General features: G+C 47.4%; 1 protein-coding gene across 2 annotated transcripts; it reads left to right on the top strand.

Moving 5' to 3' along the window:
- The first annotated feature begins 225 nt into the window (after window positions 1-225).
- Window positions 226-8,862, top strand: CKB (creatine kinase B). Of its 2 annotated transcripts, none has more exons than XM_036752495.1 (8): window positions 226-357; window positions 1,408-1,612; window positions 2,463-2,617; window positions 2,903-3,035; window positions 4,821-4,992; window positions 7,209-7,332; window positions 7,836-8,025; window positions 8,449-8,862. In XM_036752495.1, the coding sequence occupies exons 2-8, from the start codon at window positions 1,420-1,422 to the stop codon at window positions 8,625-8,627; spliced, it is 1,146 nt and encodes a 381-aa protein (XP_036608390.1). In that variant the 5' UTR covers window positions 226-357; window positions 1,408-1,419; the 3' UTR covers window positions 8,628-8,862. The 2 variants fall into 2 exon arrangements, with proteins under 2 accessions (XP_036608390.1, XP_036608391.1); XM_036752496.1 differs by having other exon boundaries at window positions 1,437-1,612; window positions 8,449-8,857.
- The last annotated feature ends 7,767 nt before the right edge of the window (window positions 8,863-16,629 follow it).

Here is a 16,629-nt window from a genome sequence, read left to right as displayed (position 1 = left end):
CCAGTTTGGGGAGGGGGCTGTGGGCCCCCGGGCGGGGGGGATGGAGGAGAGAGGGCGGCAGATCCCGGAGGGTTAACAAAATGGAAGGCGTCAAGCTGCTTAATAGACAAAGACGGGAGGGCGACTCCCTCTAGCTAGGGGCCAATAGAATGAATGGGATATAAATACCGACCAATGGGAGGGCCCATCCTGGCCGCTATAAAAAGGGAGGAGGGCAGCGCTTCTGGGACTCGGTGACTGAGCTCGGGCTAAGGTGGCCTGGGATCGTAGCGCAGCAGCGGCAGATTTAGCGGCAGCAGCAGCAGCAGGAGCATCCTCCTATCCTTCTCGCGTTCCTCGACCCCCGGAGCACCCTCGGTGAGTGCGTGGTCTGGCCGCCCCCCCAGGACTCCAACAGCCGACGCACCTGCCTCTGGAGCTGGGCTGATGGGTGTGAGAATGTGTGTCATTGTGTGTGATTGCGTGTGTGTGTCTGTGTGTGTGTCTGTGACTGAGCGCCACCGGCTGCTGCCCGGTCTTTAAGGAGTCGAGGCGGCGCTGGCCGACAGGATCCCAGCCCCTTTTGTCTTGCCTGTCTGGCAGCCCTGGAACCTGGGGGAGAGTCCTTGCAGGATGTGTGTGTGTGTGTGTGTGTGTGTGTTGGGGGTGTCTGGATTATGGAGGTGAGGCTGACGAAAACCCTCTGTCTTCGGGGGGGGGAGGAGCCGGGGACAGCTGCAGCCCCCTCCTCCCAGCCCTTGGATTATCTCGGGATGGAGTCTTAGGTGTTTGGTTTTGGGGGGGGGGCAGGTTTTATTTTCTCTGCCCTCCCCCGGCAACCTGGGGAGCGCCCTGGGTTGGGGAAATCTCCAGGGAGGTGAGCGAAGCAGATGGTTGCTGCTGGGGGGGAGGGGGATCCCAGGGGCGGATCTGCCTCCTCCCAAGCGTCCTTTCCCCCATCTTCAAGCTCCCATCCTTCCTATTGCACACTTGCTCCCCCGGCTCCTCTTCCAACCCAGCGCTGGTCTCCAGACTCTGCGGGGGCAAAGATGGGCAGGGTGGGGAACCTTTACTTAGGTCTCCTGCGCTCCCAGGATCACAGGTGTTGGATCCCCTAGCCACCACCCCAGCTCCGAGAGCCCCAAGAGCTGCAGGGCTGCAGCTGCTTTGACCTTGGGAGGGCTGCCGGGAGGAGGAGGAAGAGGAGGAGGTGTGGGGAGAAGGAGGAGGAAGAGACAGCCTGGCAGTCAGCAGTGAAGTAGCTTTGTACATATTGCACGGGGCGTTGTCGCAGCCTCCTCCCCTCCCCTTCCCTCTCCCCCCTCCCCCTTCCCTGCGGCTGTGACTGGCTCCCAGCAGGGGTGCAGGAGGAGACAGGAGAAGCTTGGGGCTGGATAAGTGATCTCCTTGTCCTGGTACCCCTACCAGCCTCCTGCCAGCATGCCATTCTCCAATAGCCACAACATGCAGAAGTGCCGCTTCCCCGCTGAGGAGGAATATCCCGACCTTTCCTCGCACAACAACCACATGGCTAAGGTGCTGACGCCTGAGCTCTATGAAAAACTCCGGGATAAGGCTACATCAAGCGGTTTCACCGTGGATGATGTCATCCAGACCGGTGTGGACAACCCAGGTATCCTCCCCTTCTCCCACACCTTATCTAGATGCTTTCTTTGCCTTCCCCCGCCCCCTTCCATTCTGGGAAGGAAGGTTGAGGGTCTTCTCAGGAGCCCAGGAGTCCTTGTTCCTCTGGAATAGGTCTTGAAGAGGTCACTGTCTTCTGCTCTGATCTGGAAAGGGTCAGTGGTCCTATCCTGTCCTCCCATTATGGAGATTTGGATGCCAGCTTTCTTGCCTAATTTGGTTCGGTCTCCATAATAGAAAGTCTGTATCTTCTTCCTAGCCTGACTGTCCTGTCCTTCCTTTACTGGGAGCAGGGTGGGGACAGGGAAACCTTAGCATTCCACGAGGGATATTTTTGCTTAAACTCAATTTGGTACTGGATATTTTGAGAGGGAGGCAAGTGTAGTCTAGGTTTTTATTTCCTCCCCATTGTCAGTTCCCCTTTTGTCAGCCACTTTCCATATCATGTGTGTTGGGATGAGTACCTTTAGCTCTCCTGGAAAGATCCTTCACCCTAACCTCCCCTCTGAGGAGGCTTTGAACTAGGGCACCCAAATTGGGAACAGGAGGTATGTCACCCTTCTCTTCCCCCCCCCATTGCAGTATTTGAGAAGAAATCGAGGTCTTCTATCTCCAGGGAAGGGAGATTATTTTATAGCAAGAACCCAGATTTGGAAGCCAAAAGACCTGGATTCAAATTCTTAACCAAGTTTCTTTGTCTTGTTAAAAGTCTAGTAGCTGGTATACCTAGGGGCCCTTCTGGTTTCTGAAAATTCCTCAGGTCTATTTGCCTTCCCTCTTTCCAAGTTCTTCCCTTGAGGTTGTCAGCTTTCTCTTGTCCCGTCCTGTCCCTCACGTAGGGCACCCATTCATCATGACTGTGGGCTGTGTGGCTGGAGATGAAGAGAGCTATGAGGTGTTCAAGGAACTGTTTGATCCTATCATTGAGGACCGACATGGAGGCTACAAGCCTTCAGATGAACATAAGACTGATCTTAACCCTGACAATCTGCAGGTAGGTGTGCTCCCTCCTCCCCCAGTCTCTGGCTGCCTGCCCTTATATGGCTTGAGCTTAAACCTCAACTCAGTGCTAAGGGGATTATTAGCCTATCCCAGACACCAGTCCTGGATGGAGAAGTAACTGGGGGGGCTGGGTGGGAAGGGGGATGTGGAGATTAAGCTGAACGAGAACAGTAGGAAGAAGATTGGTCAGGGATTGTTGAGATAGGCTGAGGTATGAAATGAAGTGTAGGGTTCCCAAATTAAGAGTTTTCTCCTATTCTTCCTCATTGCCCCCCAGGGTGGTGATGACCTGGATCCTAACTATGTGCTGAGCTCTCGTGTTCGAACTGGCCGGAGCATCCGAGGATTCTGCCTGCCCCCACATTGTAGCCGGGGCGAGCGCCGTGCCATAGAGAAGCTGTCTGTGGAAGGTATCCCCTGGACACTGAAGTCTTCAGGCAGACATTTCTGTAACCCCATGTGGGACCAAGTATCTTTAAAATGGGCTACAGTGGGAGGTGCCTAGCTTGGGGCTCAGGAGACCTATATTCTAGCCCCACCTTGTTAAGGCTCTTCTGACCTTGATATGATCTTAGGTTGTGGCACAAAGACAAGAGCCCACTGGAAACTTGGGCGCCCTTTTTAGGAAAGGACATTGAAAAGCTGGGATATCAATGTCCTTCAGTTTAGGATTGCCTGGAACTTGTTTTTGGGAGCCTTAAAATTAAAAGTGCTTTTGGGCAATTTGGGTAAAAATCTGGACAATTGAAGCCAAGAATGGAAATTGCAGAGGCTTGTCTCATAGAGGGGCCCTCAGGCTTCCGATTCTTCCGTTGCTGCTGTCCTGAAGGTGGTCAGCTAATGATGTAGTATTACCTCAGTCCCAGCTTGGAGATAGGCCCAGCCTTCTAGACTCCTTCCCCCACCCCCCACTCAGAAGAATCTGCTCTCTGGCTGCTATAGATGCAGCTTGGCTTAGCCTGTCTCCTAGCCTCTAAGGCAGGGAGTCAGCTGTCCTTGGACCTTAAGCTTCAGCAAGGATCTTCCCTCGCCAGAGAGCCTAAAAGTCTTTAACCAGGGATCAGGAGCTTGGTTTCCAGCAGGGGATGGAATTTTCTAAATATTTTTATTAATTGGTTATTCGGTGTTGGTCCAGTACCAATATCTTAAGCCATTGACCTTGGACTAGTCATTTAACCTCTAATCCTGATTCCCTCAACTAAGACTCTTAAGTACTATAGTAATCTAATCTACCTGTGTGGTGTTAGGGTAGGGTGATGTCTTAGTTGGACTGGCTCTAGATGGAGGGCTAGTCCAACCTTCCCACCATCCACCACCTAGTTATCAAGGTGGCCTTCATAGTATTCCAGGAAGAAACACAAATAACTGTTCACTGGTTGAGCAGGGAAGGGAGGATGTATAAAAATGTCCCTTTCTTCCCCCAACCCCTCCTGCTGACACTGACTTTGACCAGTGGAGATTCAGGGAGTTTAATCCTGAGTTTTGAGTTAAAGGAGAGAAGGGAATTGTTCCTGATAGACCCTAGAGAAAGCCGGGTCAGCTGAGTTCCTTTAACACTTTTCTAGGGAATTGATGAGAAGCATCTGGTACCTAGGCTGAAGGCCTGGGTCTCAGGTATTTGGCAAGTGTGGGACCACTCACTTTTCAGTTTCAGGGCCGAAACACTTTTTTTTGAGGGTCATGTGAAAGCATTGTAACTTCCAAGACAGATGGACGACCATAGGAGGCCCAATAGCTGAGGCTGCCTCAGATCCCCGCCATTCAAAGGCTGGGATGAAATAGGTCTCCACTAAACCGTATTGTTCCTGATTAGATTCTCTGCTTTCCCTGTCATTAAACAGCCAACCCTGACTTAATGTGAAAAGAACTAGGCTTGTTTTGCTTGGCCATAGAGCCTTAGGATCTGAGGAAGGAAGAAGGAGGCTTGGAGAGTGTAGATCTGTTTTGGGGACACTTGACTTGTCAGCAGTATGAGCTGCCTGGATGGACCACCTTGTGGGGGGGGGAGGGGCTGAGATTATGGAGAATTCCAGTTCAGATAGTAACTGGATGGATGAGAGACAGGAGTTACTTTATCATGCCCTGACTCTAGGGAGATTGTAAACCCCATACCCAAGGGCAGGGGTGTAGGGGTTTTCATCATGACCTTGGGGCTACGGAGCCTCAGGTTACACTGACTAGCTGATTGCCCACAGCTTTGGCCAGCCTGGAAGGTGACCTGAATGGGAAGTACTATGCTTTGAAGAACATGACTGAGCAAGAACAGCAGCAGCTCATTGACGACCACTTCCTCTTCGACAAGCCTGTCTCCCCCCTCCTCTTGGCATCCGGCATGGCCCGAGACTGGCCCGATGGCAGGGGCATTTGGTGAGTCCTTAAGGCAAAACTGCACATCCAGAACTAAAACTTAGAGGGACCCCTTTGAAAGAAGAACCTGAGGCCCAGAGAGAAAGATCTTGCCCCCAAGGCCATGCCAGAAACCAGTACCTTCAGATTTTGGTGTGCAGTAGAGTGCTGGGCCTGGAAGACATGAGTTCAGAGCCTTAGACATTAACTAGCTTGTATGACCTTGGGCAAGTCACTAAAGTTCTGCATTTTACAGACAAGAACTGGAGTCCAGAGGTAGGAAGGACTTATTCTCATTTTAACAGATTAGGAACCTATAGTCACCTAGCTAGCAACCTGGCCCATGCTTTGGATTCATTTGAAGTGGGAGAACTGGGATTCAAGCCCAGGTCACCTGGATCCAAGTCCAAGTGTTTCCACCATAACTGCTTTCGTCATGTTGGCTTTCCCCTTGGGAAGTGGGGAAGGTCACCTGCTTCAGTATTTAAGATCTGTGATCATGGACCAAGTCAGCACCTTCCTGGCTTCCAGACTGGAAGGAAGGTCAAGGTGGTTTTAGAGGGCTTGGCTTAGCCACACCCAGACAGACTGATGTCTGTCTCTTGCTGGCAGGAGAATAGGTGCTGAGTTGACACCCAGGTGGGATCCCACACTGCAGGCTCAGCAATGACATCAGTATTAGAGTTAGAGCTCCAAATACCAAAACCTCAAGGCAGATCTGTCCTTGAGCTCCTTGGACTTAGAGCTGAAGTAGAAAAGACCTTAGACAATTTTATTTTAAATTTATAAAGTTAAATTCTCTCTTGTCCCCTCCCCCACCCAGTGAATTTCATCCTCAGGTCTTCATTGTATTGATCAGTGTAGCTATGTCTTTTTATAGTCGATCCATTATTAGACTGTAGACATTTCAACCCTTTAATTACATTGAGAAAGCTGAGGCACAGAATTGTCACAATGACATGCCCAAGGTCACAGTTAAGTAACAGGAAGCTTTCTGAACCCAGAACCCAACCTGATTCCAGATTCAGAATTCTTTTAAATTTACCCCCTTTTTTAGTCTCAATTGTTGACAATTTAGTCCAATTAATCACAAGAAACAGCTTGACCCCTTCCTCTAAAGGGCTAAACTAAAAGGGCTTTGTTTCCAAAGTCTTAACTCCTCCCTCCCACTCTTTGAGAGGTTAGCAGGCAGGGGAATGTATCAGGCTGTTGTGCTTTTTTAGGGTGAATCTGTTAGGGATGGTAGGAGTTACACTGGATGTCCACCCGGAGCCTCTAAGGTCCTAGGATTCACTTTGAAGACTTGATTTAAACTGGTCTTTTGCCACACATTTCTTCCCCTCCCCCCCCTTCCCCTTTGTTCCCTAGGTCCCCTGTGTCTCTGGGGCTTGGCTGCATCCCAGCAGTCAGGTGGCTGAGTGAGTCTGTAACCATGGGATGGATACAGATTTGCAGCAGTGGGGAGGAGGGGAAGGCGAGGACTGGACTGCAAAGGCAGATGAACCTGCCCAAGGCAGGTGGAACGAGGCTATTTTGGTGCCAGAGCCTGGTGGGGTGTTCCCACCTTTGCCTTGGGCTAGATTCCCCTGACTTTTACAGGGAAAGGGCTGAGACACAGATGCTTTGTCCCATTCTCTGGTCTTGCTGAACTTGGGATGAGCATGTCCAGGTCGTGGCCGTTGTCTTGCTTTCCTGAGGCTTTAGAGCAGGGAGTACTTTGCCATCCTGGATATATGACCTTGTCCAATTAATTTCCTCTGTCCTGGCCCCCCTCTAAGGTTAGTGGAAGGAGCACTGGGTTTTAAAGGTTTGTGACTGGGTAAGCTACCACTATGGACCTCAGTTTAAAATAGGGGGCTCCTGGGAATCAGGCATTCATAACCAACCAAAGTTTTATTTAAAGTTTTTCAATATAATTTGCTTCCTTTAAAATCTTACATATTATGCACATGCAAAAGGAAGGGGTCCTTAGACTCCACCAATACTGCATTGTACTGCCAAGGGAGTATAAAAATGAAGCACAGGGACTGTTTTCTATTCATGGCATGTTTTTGCTCACACACTAAGAGCTTAATAAGGCTTTTGGGCAGGAGGAGGTTAGACTAAATTGGCTTAAGCCAAGTCCCATACTGCTGACCTGGGTCTCCTTCGGTGGTCTAACTGTAGAACCCCCTCCAGAGGGCCCCTGCTCCTGGGTGGCCTTGAATTCACTAATGCTGTTTGGGCTCTGCTCCCAGGCACAATGACAACAAGACCTTTCTGGTGTGGATCAATGAGGAAGATCACCTGAGGGTCATCTCCATGCAGAAGGGAGGTAACATGAAGGAGGTGTTCACACGTTTCTGCACGGGGCTCACCCAGGTAAGGGAGCTTCCTCTTAGGGGTAGGAAAGTTCCTTTTAGTCTAGAAATAATCTGACAGTTTTGTCACTACTATAGTAACTGGAGCTGATTTGTTTGCCCTTTGCACGACTGCTCCCATAGGCCCAAGTAGCCACAGCACCTGGCTCAGACACTACGGCTTGCCGGCCTCCCCTGTCATTTGCTTTACCTGGCTTGTTAAGGCTTTCACTGGCTCTGGGGGATTGGCTTGGTGGTGTGGCATCTGCTTCCTCTGTTACCATGGCACCAGTCTCTGGGGACCTGCTTCTGACGCCACTGGGCTCCTTCTTTCCTCTCCACCCCCACCCCCTGGAAGAGTCGTCATGTTCCCTTCTGAAGGGGCTGGGCGCTATTCCCCAATTGCTTCATGGGGAACCATGCCAACAAGAATCAACAAGGGGCCCTTGGGATCCTCCTGCCTTTCATTGTGAGTGCTCCTTCTATAGAAATGCAGGCTGATTGGTGATAACTTTTCTTGTCTAGATTGAAAGCCTTTTTAAGACCAAGAACTACGAGTTCATGTGGAATCCTCACCTGGGCTACATCCTGACATGCCCCTCCAACCTGGGCACAGGCCTACGTGCAGGTGTCCACATCAAACTTCCCCACTTGGGCAAGCATGAGAAGTTTGGTGAGGTCCTGAAGAAGCTTCGACTGCAGAAGAGGGGGACAGGTATGTATGGAGGCAAAGGGAGGCTCAGGCTGCAGAAAGGGTGATAAGGGGGGACCCTAAACCATCCGATTCACTCCAGCAACTGCATAGAGAACTGTTCTCTACCAACTCCTAAATTCCAGACTGGTATCTCCCTGGGCCCTGTTCCTCTCAGCTCTGCAGGGCTCTGCTCTATGCTTCTCCCACTTCAGAAAAAGTCCCTGGCTCTGCTAGAATGTTCCCTCTTTTTGTCTCAATGCCCTGAGGCTTACAAAGTGACTTTACAACCACAGGGTTGGGGAGGCAGGTTAACTAACTCACTGGAGAGATTAGCATACTTAGGCTTGGAAAAAGATTAAATAAGCCGAGATAAGTTAGCCTTTTTCTGCATATTGAAGGGGTTGGACTAGATCTCAGGTCTCTCCTACCTTTTTCCTCGCACAGGGGGTGTGGACACAGCAGCTGTGGGTGGTGTCTTTGACATCTCCAATGCCGACCGCCTGGGCTTCTCCGAGGTGGAGCTGGTGCAGATGGTGGTGGATGGTGTGAAGTTGCTAATTGAAATGGAGAAGCGTTTGGAGCAGGGCCAGTCCATCGATGACCTTATGCCAGCCCAGAAATGAGCAGTTGGCCCCCTGAATTCTGCGCTTCGTAATTTATTGGATGAATGAATAACCACCATCCTTCCCGCCTGTGGCGCCCTGGGGGGCTCCGGATGCAGTCCACTTAATCATGCTGTAGAGAAGTCTTCCTTCCATCCTTCGGTGTTAGAGTTTTATTTTTGATGGCTGAGATGTTGCTGAATGCTGAAATAATAAAGTATTGTTTTGGCCTGACCCAGGTCTCAGGGCAATTAGAGACAAGGCTCATGCTGAGGCATGTTCTCATTTTCTTCCTGATCCCCTAAAGATTTCCAGAGAGGAAGGAGGGCCCTAGTGTGCACAGTGGGGGCTATCGCAGGCCTTTAATCTCACTTAGGAATCCCTACCTCTTCCACTCATTCCTCTTACCTGCCCCCCCATCCCATTTTTGGGAAACAGACTTTTGCCATAAGTCAGTATCAGCTAAGGAGCATTGAATCACTTACTATGCCCAGAGGGAGATGCTAGGTTCAGCTAGATTAGACTACAGCCCCTGCCTTCACATACAACTGTTCATTGTAACTAAACACTTACACTATTTAAGGTTTAAGGTTATGAGGGGGAGATGGGATTGGAGTTTGGTGAAAGGTGTTAATTTAAGATCTTGACCTAAAGCCACAAAATGAAAGAGGTGGGGCAAGAGATTTCAGGTGGGGCTGGGGTGAGGTTGGTTCAGATTTGTCCCTGAAAGAACAGATCTATATTTAAAGATGTATATTAGACAGTCCCGTTACTTGGCTCAGTCAATCTGGTCCTTCCCTCCATGCCACCCCCTCCAAACCAAAGACTTGGCTTCTTTCTACAGAAGGCCTTTTCCAATCAATTTCTAGGGCTCTTAGTAGTACCCCAATACATTAACATAATTTGAGAGCAGGGTCTTTTTGGTCTTTGTTTAGTGCGTGGGTTACAAATAGCATTTCATTAAGCATAGCCCACTATCTCAGGGTACAGGTGGGGGGAATCAGGAAAGGAAGTGACACTTGGACCTTGAAGGCTTCTTGAGCATTTTCATCCATGAAAATGCTCAAGAAGCCTGGCAGTTGTGCAACTAGACCCAAGTTCCTGAAAATCAGTCCATAAGATCTTCCTTAGTGATGAGATAGGAATCTGATAAGGGGTGCTGCAGTTTTATGCATGAATAATAAAATAGTGGCCACATCAGCAGCCATTGACAGGCCCTTTGGGCAACTTCAGTGATAAAAGTACATTCAGTCTGGATTGGATTCAGAGCCATCCCCCATACCTCACCCCCACCTCCTGCACCAGAACATGCAACACCCTACCTGGAAAAAAGACTCTGGTCTTGGGTTTCCTTGCGGAAGTTGGTGACTGCTGGTTGCAGCTTGTGAGTTATCAGGTAGTGGTGCAGTTTTGTGCATACTTTATGTTTCTCCAGTTTCTCAAACTGGAAATTCGAGTCATGCTAAGATTGTTCCCTATCAAATTGTGGTAGAACAAATTAGCATTTTCAAAATAAGTGTTATAGTAGAACTAACTGCAAGGAAGTTTGGAACTAAAGGGTGAGGAGGAGGAATATGTAATCAGCCTGGAAAGACAGGCTGGAGCCAAATGAAAGGCTTTTAAATGCCAAGCAAAAGGAAATTTGCATTTTGTCCCAGAGGCCATGGGGAGCCACTGAAGGCTCTAGAGGGGAGTGACCTGATCAGACCTGCATCTTAAGAATGTTTACCAGCTGACTGGAGAAAAGAGTCTGGAAGCAGGGAAGGGCGCTGCAATAAGGGAAAGGTGAAGAGGGTGAGACTGGAGTAGTGGAGGTGTGACTGGAGAACTGGGAAAGGATTCAAGAGACGCTGAGGAGCACATCAAAGGGAGGGGGAGAGCAAAGAGATGAGGAGGAGTCCTGGGATGTGAAGCTGAGTTACTAGGGGAATGAATGGTGGTGCCCTTGGCAGAAATGGGCAAGTTAGGAGGAAGCTTTTAGGGGGAGAGAATGAGCTCTATTTCGGACTTGAGCTAAGGAGAGGGATCAGGACTGGTCCTAGAAATTCAAGAGTCACGTGCGAGGAGATAACCCATGGAGGCTGATGAGATCCTTGAGTAAATGCAGAAGGCCCAGGACAAAGTCCTGGTTTGCACAAACATGGGGATCCTGCAGAAGAGACTGGGAAGGACTGGTCCTATGAGTAGAAAAAGAACCATGTCACCAAAACTCTTAGAAAAGAAACTTCTGGGGCAGCTAGGTGGTGGTGCAATGAGTAGAGCACCGGCCCTGGAGCCAGGAGGACCTGAGTTCAAATCCGGCCTCAGACACTTGACATACTTATTAGCTGTGTGACCTTGGGCAAGTCACTTAACCCCAATTGCCCTGCATTCTCCCCTCAAAAAAGAAGCTTCTTTTTTTCTCTTTTTTATTAATTTTTTTTTTTAGTTTACAACACTCAGTTCCACAAGTTTTTGAGTTCCAAGTTTTCTCCCCCTTCCTCTCCTCCCCACCCCAAGATGGCATGTAGGTTCTACATATACCTTCACATTAAACTTTTTTTCCCAATAATCAAATTGTAAAAATTATAACCAATGAAATGAACCATGAGAAAGATGCAACAAAACCTAAAATAAAATTAAAAAAAGAGAGAGCAAATAGTTTGCCTCAATCTGCATTCAGATTCTGTAATTCTTTCTCTGGACATGGATAACCTTTTCTATCATGAGTCTTTTGGAGGTGTCTTAGAACCTTGCATTGCTGAGAAGAGCCAAATCTATCAAGGTTAGTCCTTACAGATACCATGTGTCTGTTATCGTGTATAATGTTCTCCTGGCTCTGCTCCCTTCACTCATCATCAGATCATGTAAGACTCTCCAGGTTCTTATGAAGTCCGTCGGCTCTTAGAGGAGAAACTTCTGGAAGCCACTTTTTCCTGAATTAGTTTTCTACCTGTTAATTGAGATTATCCTCATCTTCACCCAATCAATGCCTCAAGCACTAGCTCAGGTGATCTCTGATTCGGAGGGTGGGAAGACAACAGGAGCCTTCTCTGTTCTTCCTAACATGCCAAGCTCCCTGCTCCCTTCTTACACTTACTGGATTCTTTTCACAAGTCTAGATACCAGAAACAGCAACCCCTCTTTCCACACCCCTCTCCCTTTGGCTCAAAGGTGTCAGGGCTGCACCTTCAGCCAATATTCAGTCCTCTCCCCTCCAGACCCATCGTATAGGAAGAAAAATAAAGAGCTGAGGGGAAGGGAGGTGGTGTACTCTCAACTGCTGGTAACTCAGTGCGACTGGTGGGTCTAGCTTTCAGTTTCCCCAGGACGTAAATGAGAAGGCTGGTCTATTTGTTCTCTACGATCACTTCCTTTTCTGGTTTCTTTTGTTAAATTACATTTTATTTTATTTTTGGAGTGGGGAAGGCAAGGCAATCGGGGTTAAGTGACTTGCCCAAGGTCACACTGCTAGTGTCAAGCATCTGAGGCTGGATTTGAATTCTGGTCCTCTTGACCCCAGCGCCAGTGCTCTATTCACTGGGACACCTAGCTGCCCCTAAATTTCATTTTAAAATTACAAAAAAAAAAAAACCAAACCAAAACCCAGGGTAGTTGTGAGGAAAGCCTTTTATAAATCATAAAATTCATTCATTTAAAATTCAGCTACTTCTTAAGCTTCCCCTGAAGCAAAGGCCTGTCTTTTTAATATCAGAATTCTCCCTTTCACTCTGCTGAGGATATCATAGTCTCTGAAGAATCAAAGTTGGAGTTCATCCAAATGGCACAGCAGAGACACCTGGGAGGTGTGAGTGGGCTGACACATCAGTGACAAAGACCTTTGCAGGAGAGGTGCCACAAAGGATGCCACCAGAGAGTGGTATGGCTGAGACAGAAGGTGGGCTGGTCTTGTAGGGAGAACAAGAGATAATGGACACGCAGCCTGTGCTCTCTGCTGTCCTGCACCTGGCACTGCATGGGAGGAGAGGTGTGGTACCTCTGTCGCTGTGAACTGGATCCCACCCACTCCTTCCCATTCCTTTTCTGAGTCCTTCCCCTTCCCTCATCAGAACGTAAGTACCTTGAGGGCAGATACTGGCTTGTATTTTTAACCTCAGCCCTTGGCACATAGTGAGAGCTTAATAAGCGCTTGTTGCTTGCCTGCCTGCATGGAGGCATCCCTTTAAGTATAAAGGAGTTACCAGTGTTATTAGTCCTGCTCTGCTGCCCCACTGTGGTCCCTTGGGTGCCTGCAGGCTCTGTCAGTGCAGCTTGGGAACATCCTGCAAGCCTGGGAGGGCTCTGAGTGGGACCCCTGGGACCAGCACCTGGGGCCCAAAGGTTAGCTTAGCTAAGGGCAGGGAGCCAGGGGGGTGGCCACTAGGTGAAAGATTTGTCAACCACAGTAATTCACTGTCTTCTAAGGCACTGAGGGGCTGTCAGTCAGTCAAGTGAATCCAAAGTACTCCACTGTTTTGAGATTGCTACTATTACTGGTCTGTCATTGGAGAACCAGACTTGCAAAAGAGGGAGAAGCTTACTACCAAAGGGCTGGCTAAAGGATAATTTTTTTTTTCTTCATGGCAATGTTCTTTTAATTTTTTTAAATCCTCTCACGCCTTATTTTTTCTAATTACATGCTAAGATAGTTTTCAATACTCACTTTTATTTTTGGAGGGAGAAGACCAGGCAATTGGAGTTAAGTGATTTGCCCAAGGTCACACAGCTAGTACATGTCTGAGGGCGGATTTGAACTCTGGTCCTCCTGACTCCAGGGCTGGTTCTCTATTCATTGTACCACCTAGCTGCCCTTCAACGTTCACTTTTATACGATTTTCAGTTCCAAATTTTCTGCCTCCCCAAGACGGCATGCAATCTGATATAGACTATACGTGTATTACACATATTTCCACATTAGCCATGTTGTGCAGGAAGAATCAGAACAAAACAGAAAAACCATGAGGAAGAAAAAACAAAACACAAAAAAGAGAAAACAGTCTGCTTTGATTTGCATTCAGACTCCATAGTCCTCTCTCTGGATGTGGATGGCATTTTCCATCATGAGTCCCTTGGAATTGTCTTAGATCATTGCGTTGCTGAGAAGACCTAAGTCTATCATAGTTGGTCATCGCACAATGTGGCTCTTACCGTGTACAGTGTTCTCCTGGTTCTGCTCACTTCACTCAGCATCGGTTCAGGTTTTTCTGCAATCTACCTACTCATCGTTTCTTATGGCACAATAGTGCTTCATCACAATCATACACCACAAGTTATTCAGCCATTCCCCAACCGATTCCTCAATTTCCATTTCTCTGCATGGCAATATTCTTGAAAAATGGTCTAGTAAGTTTGAAGGGAGTCTCCAGAGAGATGAAAACAAAGCTCCTTGAAGCATGGAATCAAAACAAGACCCTGACTTGGTCACGTTCTAGCAAGGAGATGACTATACAAGGATAACACAACAAAATGCGATCTGGGTCAGCAAAGAGTTGTGCAGGTTCAAGGAAGAGAAAATCATAGCAGATTTTGGGGGTTGGGGTGGGGGTTGGTCAGAGGGATCAGAGAAAACTTCCTGGAGGAGATGTGAGAAAGGTATCATGGAATAATGGACAAAACACTATTCTTGGAATCAGGAAAGCAGAAGATGAGTCCCATGTCAAACGCTGCCCATGTGATTTTGGGCACATCACTTCCTCCTTTGGGCCTTAACTTCCTCGTCTCTAAAATTCAGGGGTTCAGTTGTGATTTCAAAGGTTTCTTCCAGCTCTGATATTGTGTGATTCTAACTTAAGCTGGGCCTTAAGACACATAGGATTTGAAGAGGCTCAGAGGAGAATTCAGGGAATTCCAGACAAGCAAATCTGGAAAGGGAAAGAAATGAGCTGGGTGTATGTGTGAGAGCTGGGAGACTGAGCATGATTCCTTTCTCATTCGGCCAAATTTTCTTCTGACCCACCCTGATTTGTGTCAAGGATGTGTGTGTGTGTGTGTGTGTGTGTGTGTGTGTGTGTGTGTGTGTTTCTCCTGTCTTGCCTGTAGTTTATGGGCATGTTGTATGAGATTGGTGCCCAGCCCAGATCTGACCTGGCTTTTGTTCTCCCTTGCTTCTTTCCCAGGGATGGCTAGATCTTGACCTTAGAGCTAGGTCAGGGATGGCTGGGAAACTGCCAGAGGAGAAGTGGTGGCTGGGAATGTTCTGAAATTGCCCACTGTGACCTCTCTCTGAAGTTGGAACCACAAGAAGGAGGGCTCAGACAAGAAAGGGGGGCCGGGGGGCCAGATGGCCTCTGGGAGCCTTTGTTAAGCATGGTAAACCATCTACATGTCACTGCTCAAGGGAAAATTCTTAACCAAAGGATAGATCTGATCATAAAAGAAAAAAATAGACCAATTAAATTATGTAACACTTAAAATGTTTGTGTAAGAACAAAAGGAATTCAGATAAAATAAGACAAACCAAATGGGAAAAAATTTTGCATCAAACACCGCTGATAAAAGTCTGATATCCATGACATATGAGGAACTGGGACAAATACATAATAAATTTATTTTTATTTTTAGTTTACGACACTCAGCTCCACAAGTTTTGGGGTTCCAAATTTTCTCTCCCTCCCTCTCCTCCCCCTTTCCCCCAAGACAGCATGTAATCCAGTGTAGGTTCTACATTTACCTTCACATTGAACTTATTTACAGAATAGTCCAATTGTAATGAAGAATTATAACCAATGGAATGAACCATGAGAAAGAAGAAATGAAACCAAAAAAGAAGGAAAAAAAAAAGAGAGCAAAAAGTTTGCCTCAATCTGCATTCAGACTCCATAATTCTTTCTCTGGATGTGCATAGCTTTTTCCCTCATGAGTCTTTTGGGGCTGTCTTTGAATCTTGCCTTGATGAGAGGAGCCAAGTCTATCAAAGTTAGTCCTTACAGATACTGTGTATAATGATCTCCTGGTACTGCTCCCCTCACTCAGCGTCAGTTCATATAGGTCATTCCAGGTTATAATGAAGTCTGTCTGCTTCTCACATAGCCCAATAGTATTCCATTATGTTCATATACCACAACTTGCTCAGCCATTCCCCAATTGATGGGCATCCCCTTGATTTCCAATTCTTGGCCACCACAAAAAGAGCCGCTATAAATATTTTTGTACATACGGGCTGGGACAAATATATGACAGCAAGAGCTGTTCACCAATTGACAAATAGACAGAGGATATGGACAGTTTTAATTTCTTTTGGCCCAGACCTGCGGTTTCATTGGTGCATGGAACTCTCTGAAGAATCTCCTATCATCAATGCAGATCAGCAATGGGTTGCAAATTTATAGTGTGAAAGGTTATCTTGGGACACTGAGAGATTATGTGACTTTTCTAGTGTCTTACAGCCAGTTTGAGTCATCCTGACTCTGAGGCAAACCTTCTATCCACCATGCTGTCTAACAAAACAGTTTTGAAAATCAGAATAGCTAATGAACAACCACATGAAAACGTGTTCCAAATCACCAATAGGAGAAACAGAAATCAAAGCTACTCTAAGGTGGCTTACACAGTAAATTGATAAAAGTGACCCAAAAATGGAAGGAATCCATGTTAGAGGCAGAGGGAAGATGGGGGCACCAATGCACTGTTTGTGGGGCTGTGAACTGGATCAACCTTTTCAGAAAACAATGTTGAATAGTGGTTAAACTGTTCATATCCCCTGACCCACTTATCCTATTATTGGGCATATGTTCCAAGAAGATCAAAAGTAGAAAGCACAATCTATTATTAAACTATTATTAGTGGGGGGTTCATCCAGGAAAGGCTGTTATCTAAAAACTAAATATCTCAATTAAAAAAAAAACACCTTTTTTAAATCAAAGGAAAAATAAAATTAAAAAAACCCAGAAAGTTGGATGAGAAGATTCCTCTTGAATGTGATAGAGTCTATAGTTTTAAATCGACCTGCTCCATTTTGAGCTGTCTCCTAGAGATGCAGCATCTTGGGGCAGTACATACATCTGCAGAAGTCATCAGATCTGAGGCCCCTCCCTTCAAGAAGCGG

Source organism: Trichosurus vulpecula, chromosome 3, assembly GCF_011100635.1.
Source record: "Trichosurus vulpecula isolate mTriVul1 chromosome 3, mTriVul1.pri, whole genome shotgun sequence".
Lineage (NCBI taxonomy): Eukaryota > Metazoa > Chordata > Mammalia > Diprotodontia > Phalangeridae > Trichosurus > Trichosurus vulpecula.
Note: the sequence above shows the minus strand (reverse complement) of the source record. Positions and strands in the feature narration are given on the sequence as shown.

What these genes read in the sequence shown, in the direction of transcription:
- CKB (XM_036752495.1), top strand. Translation starts at nt 1,420, where the DNA reads ATGCCATTCTCCAATAGCCACAACATGCAGAAGTGCCGCTTCCCCGCT. An exon ending in GACCGGTGTGGACAACCCAG is followed by an intron (nt 1,613 to 2,462) that starts GTATCCTCCCCT and finishes TCCCTCACGTAG; the next exon opens with GGCACCCATTCATCATGACT. An exon ending in AGAGAAGCTGTCTGTGGAAG is followed by an intron (nt 3,036 to 4,820) that starts GTATCCCCTGGA and finishes GATTGCCCACAG; the next exon opens with CTTTGGCCAGCCTGGAAGGT.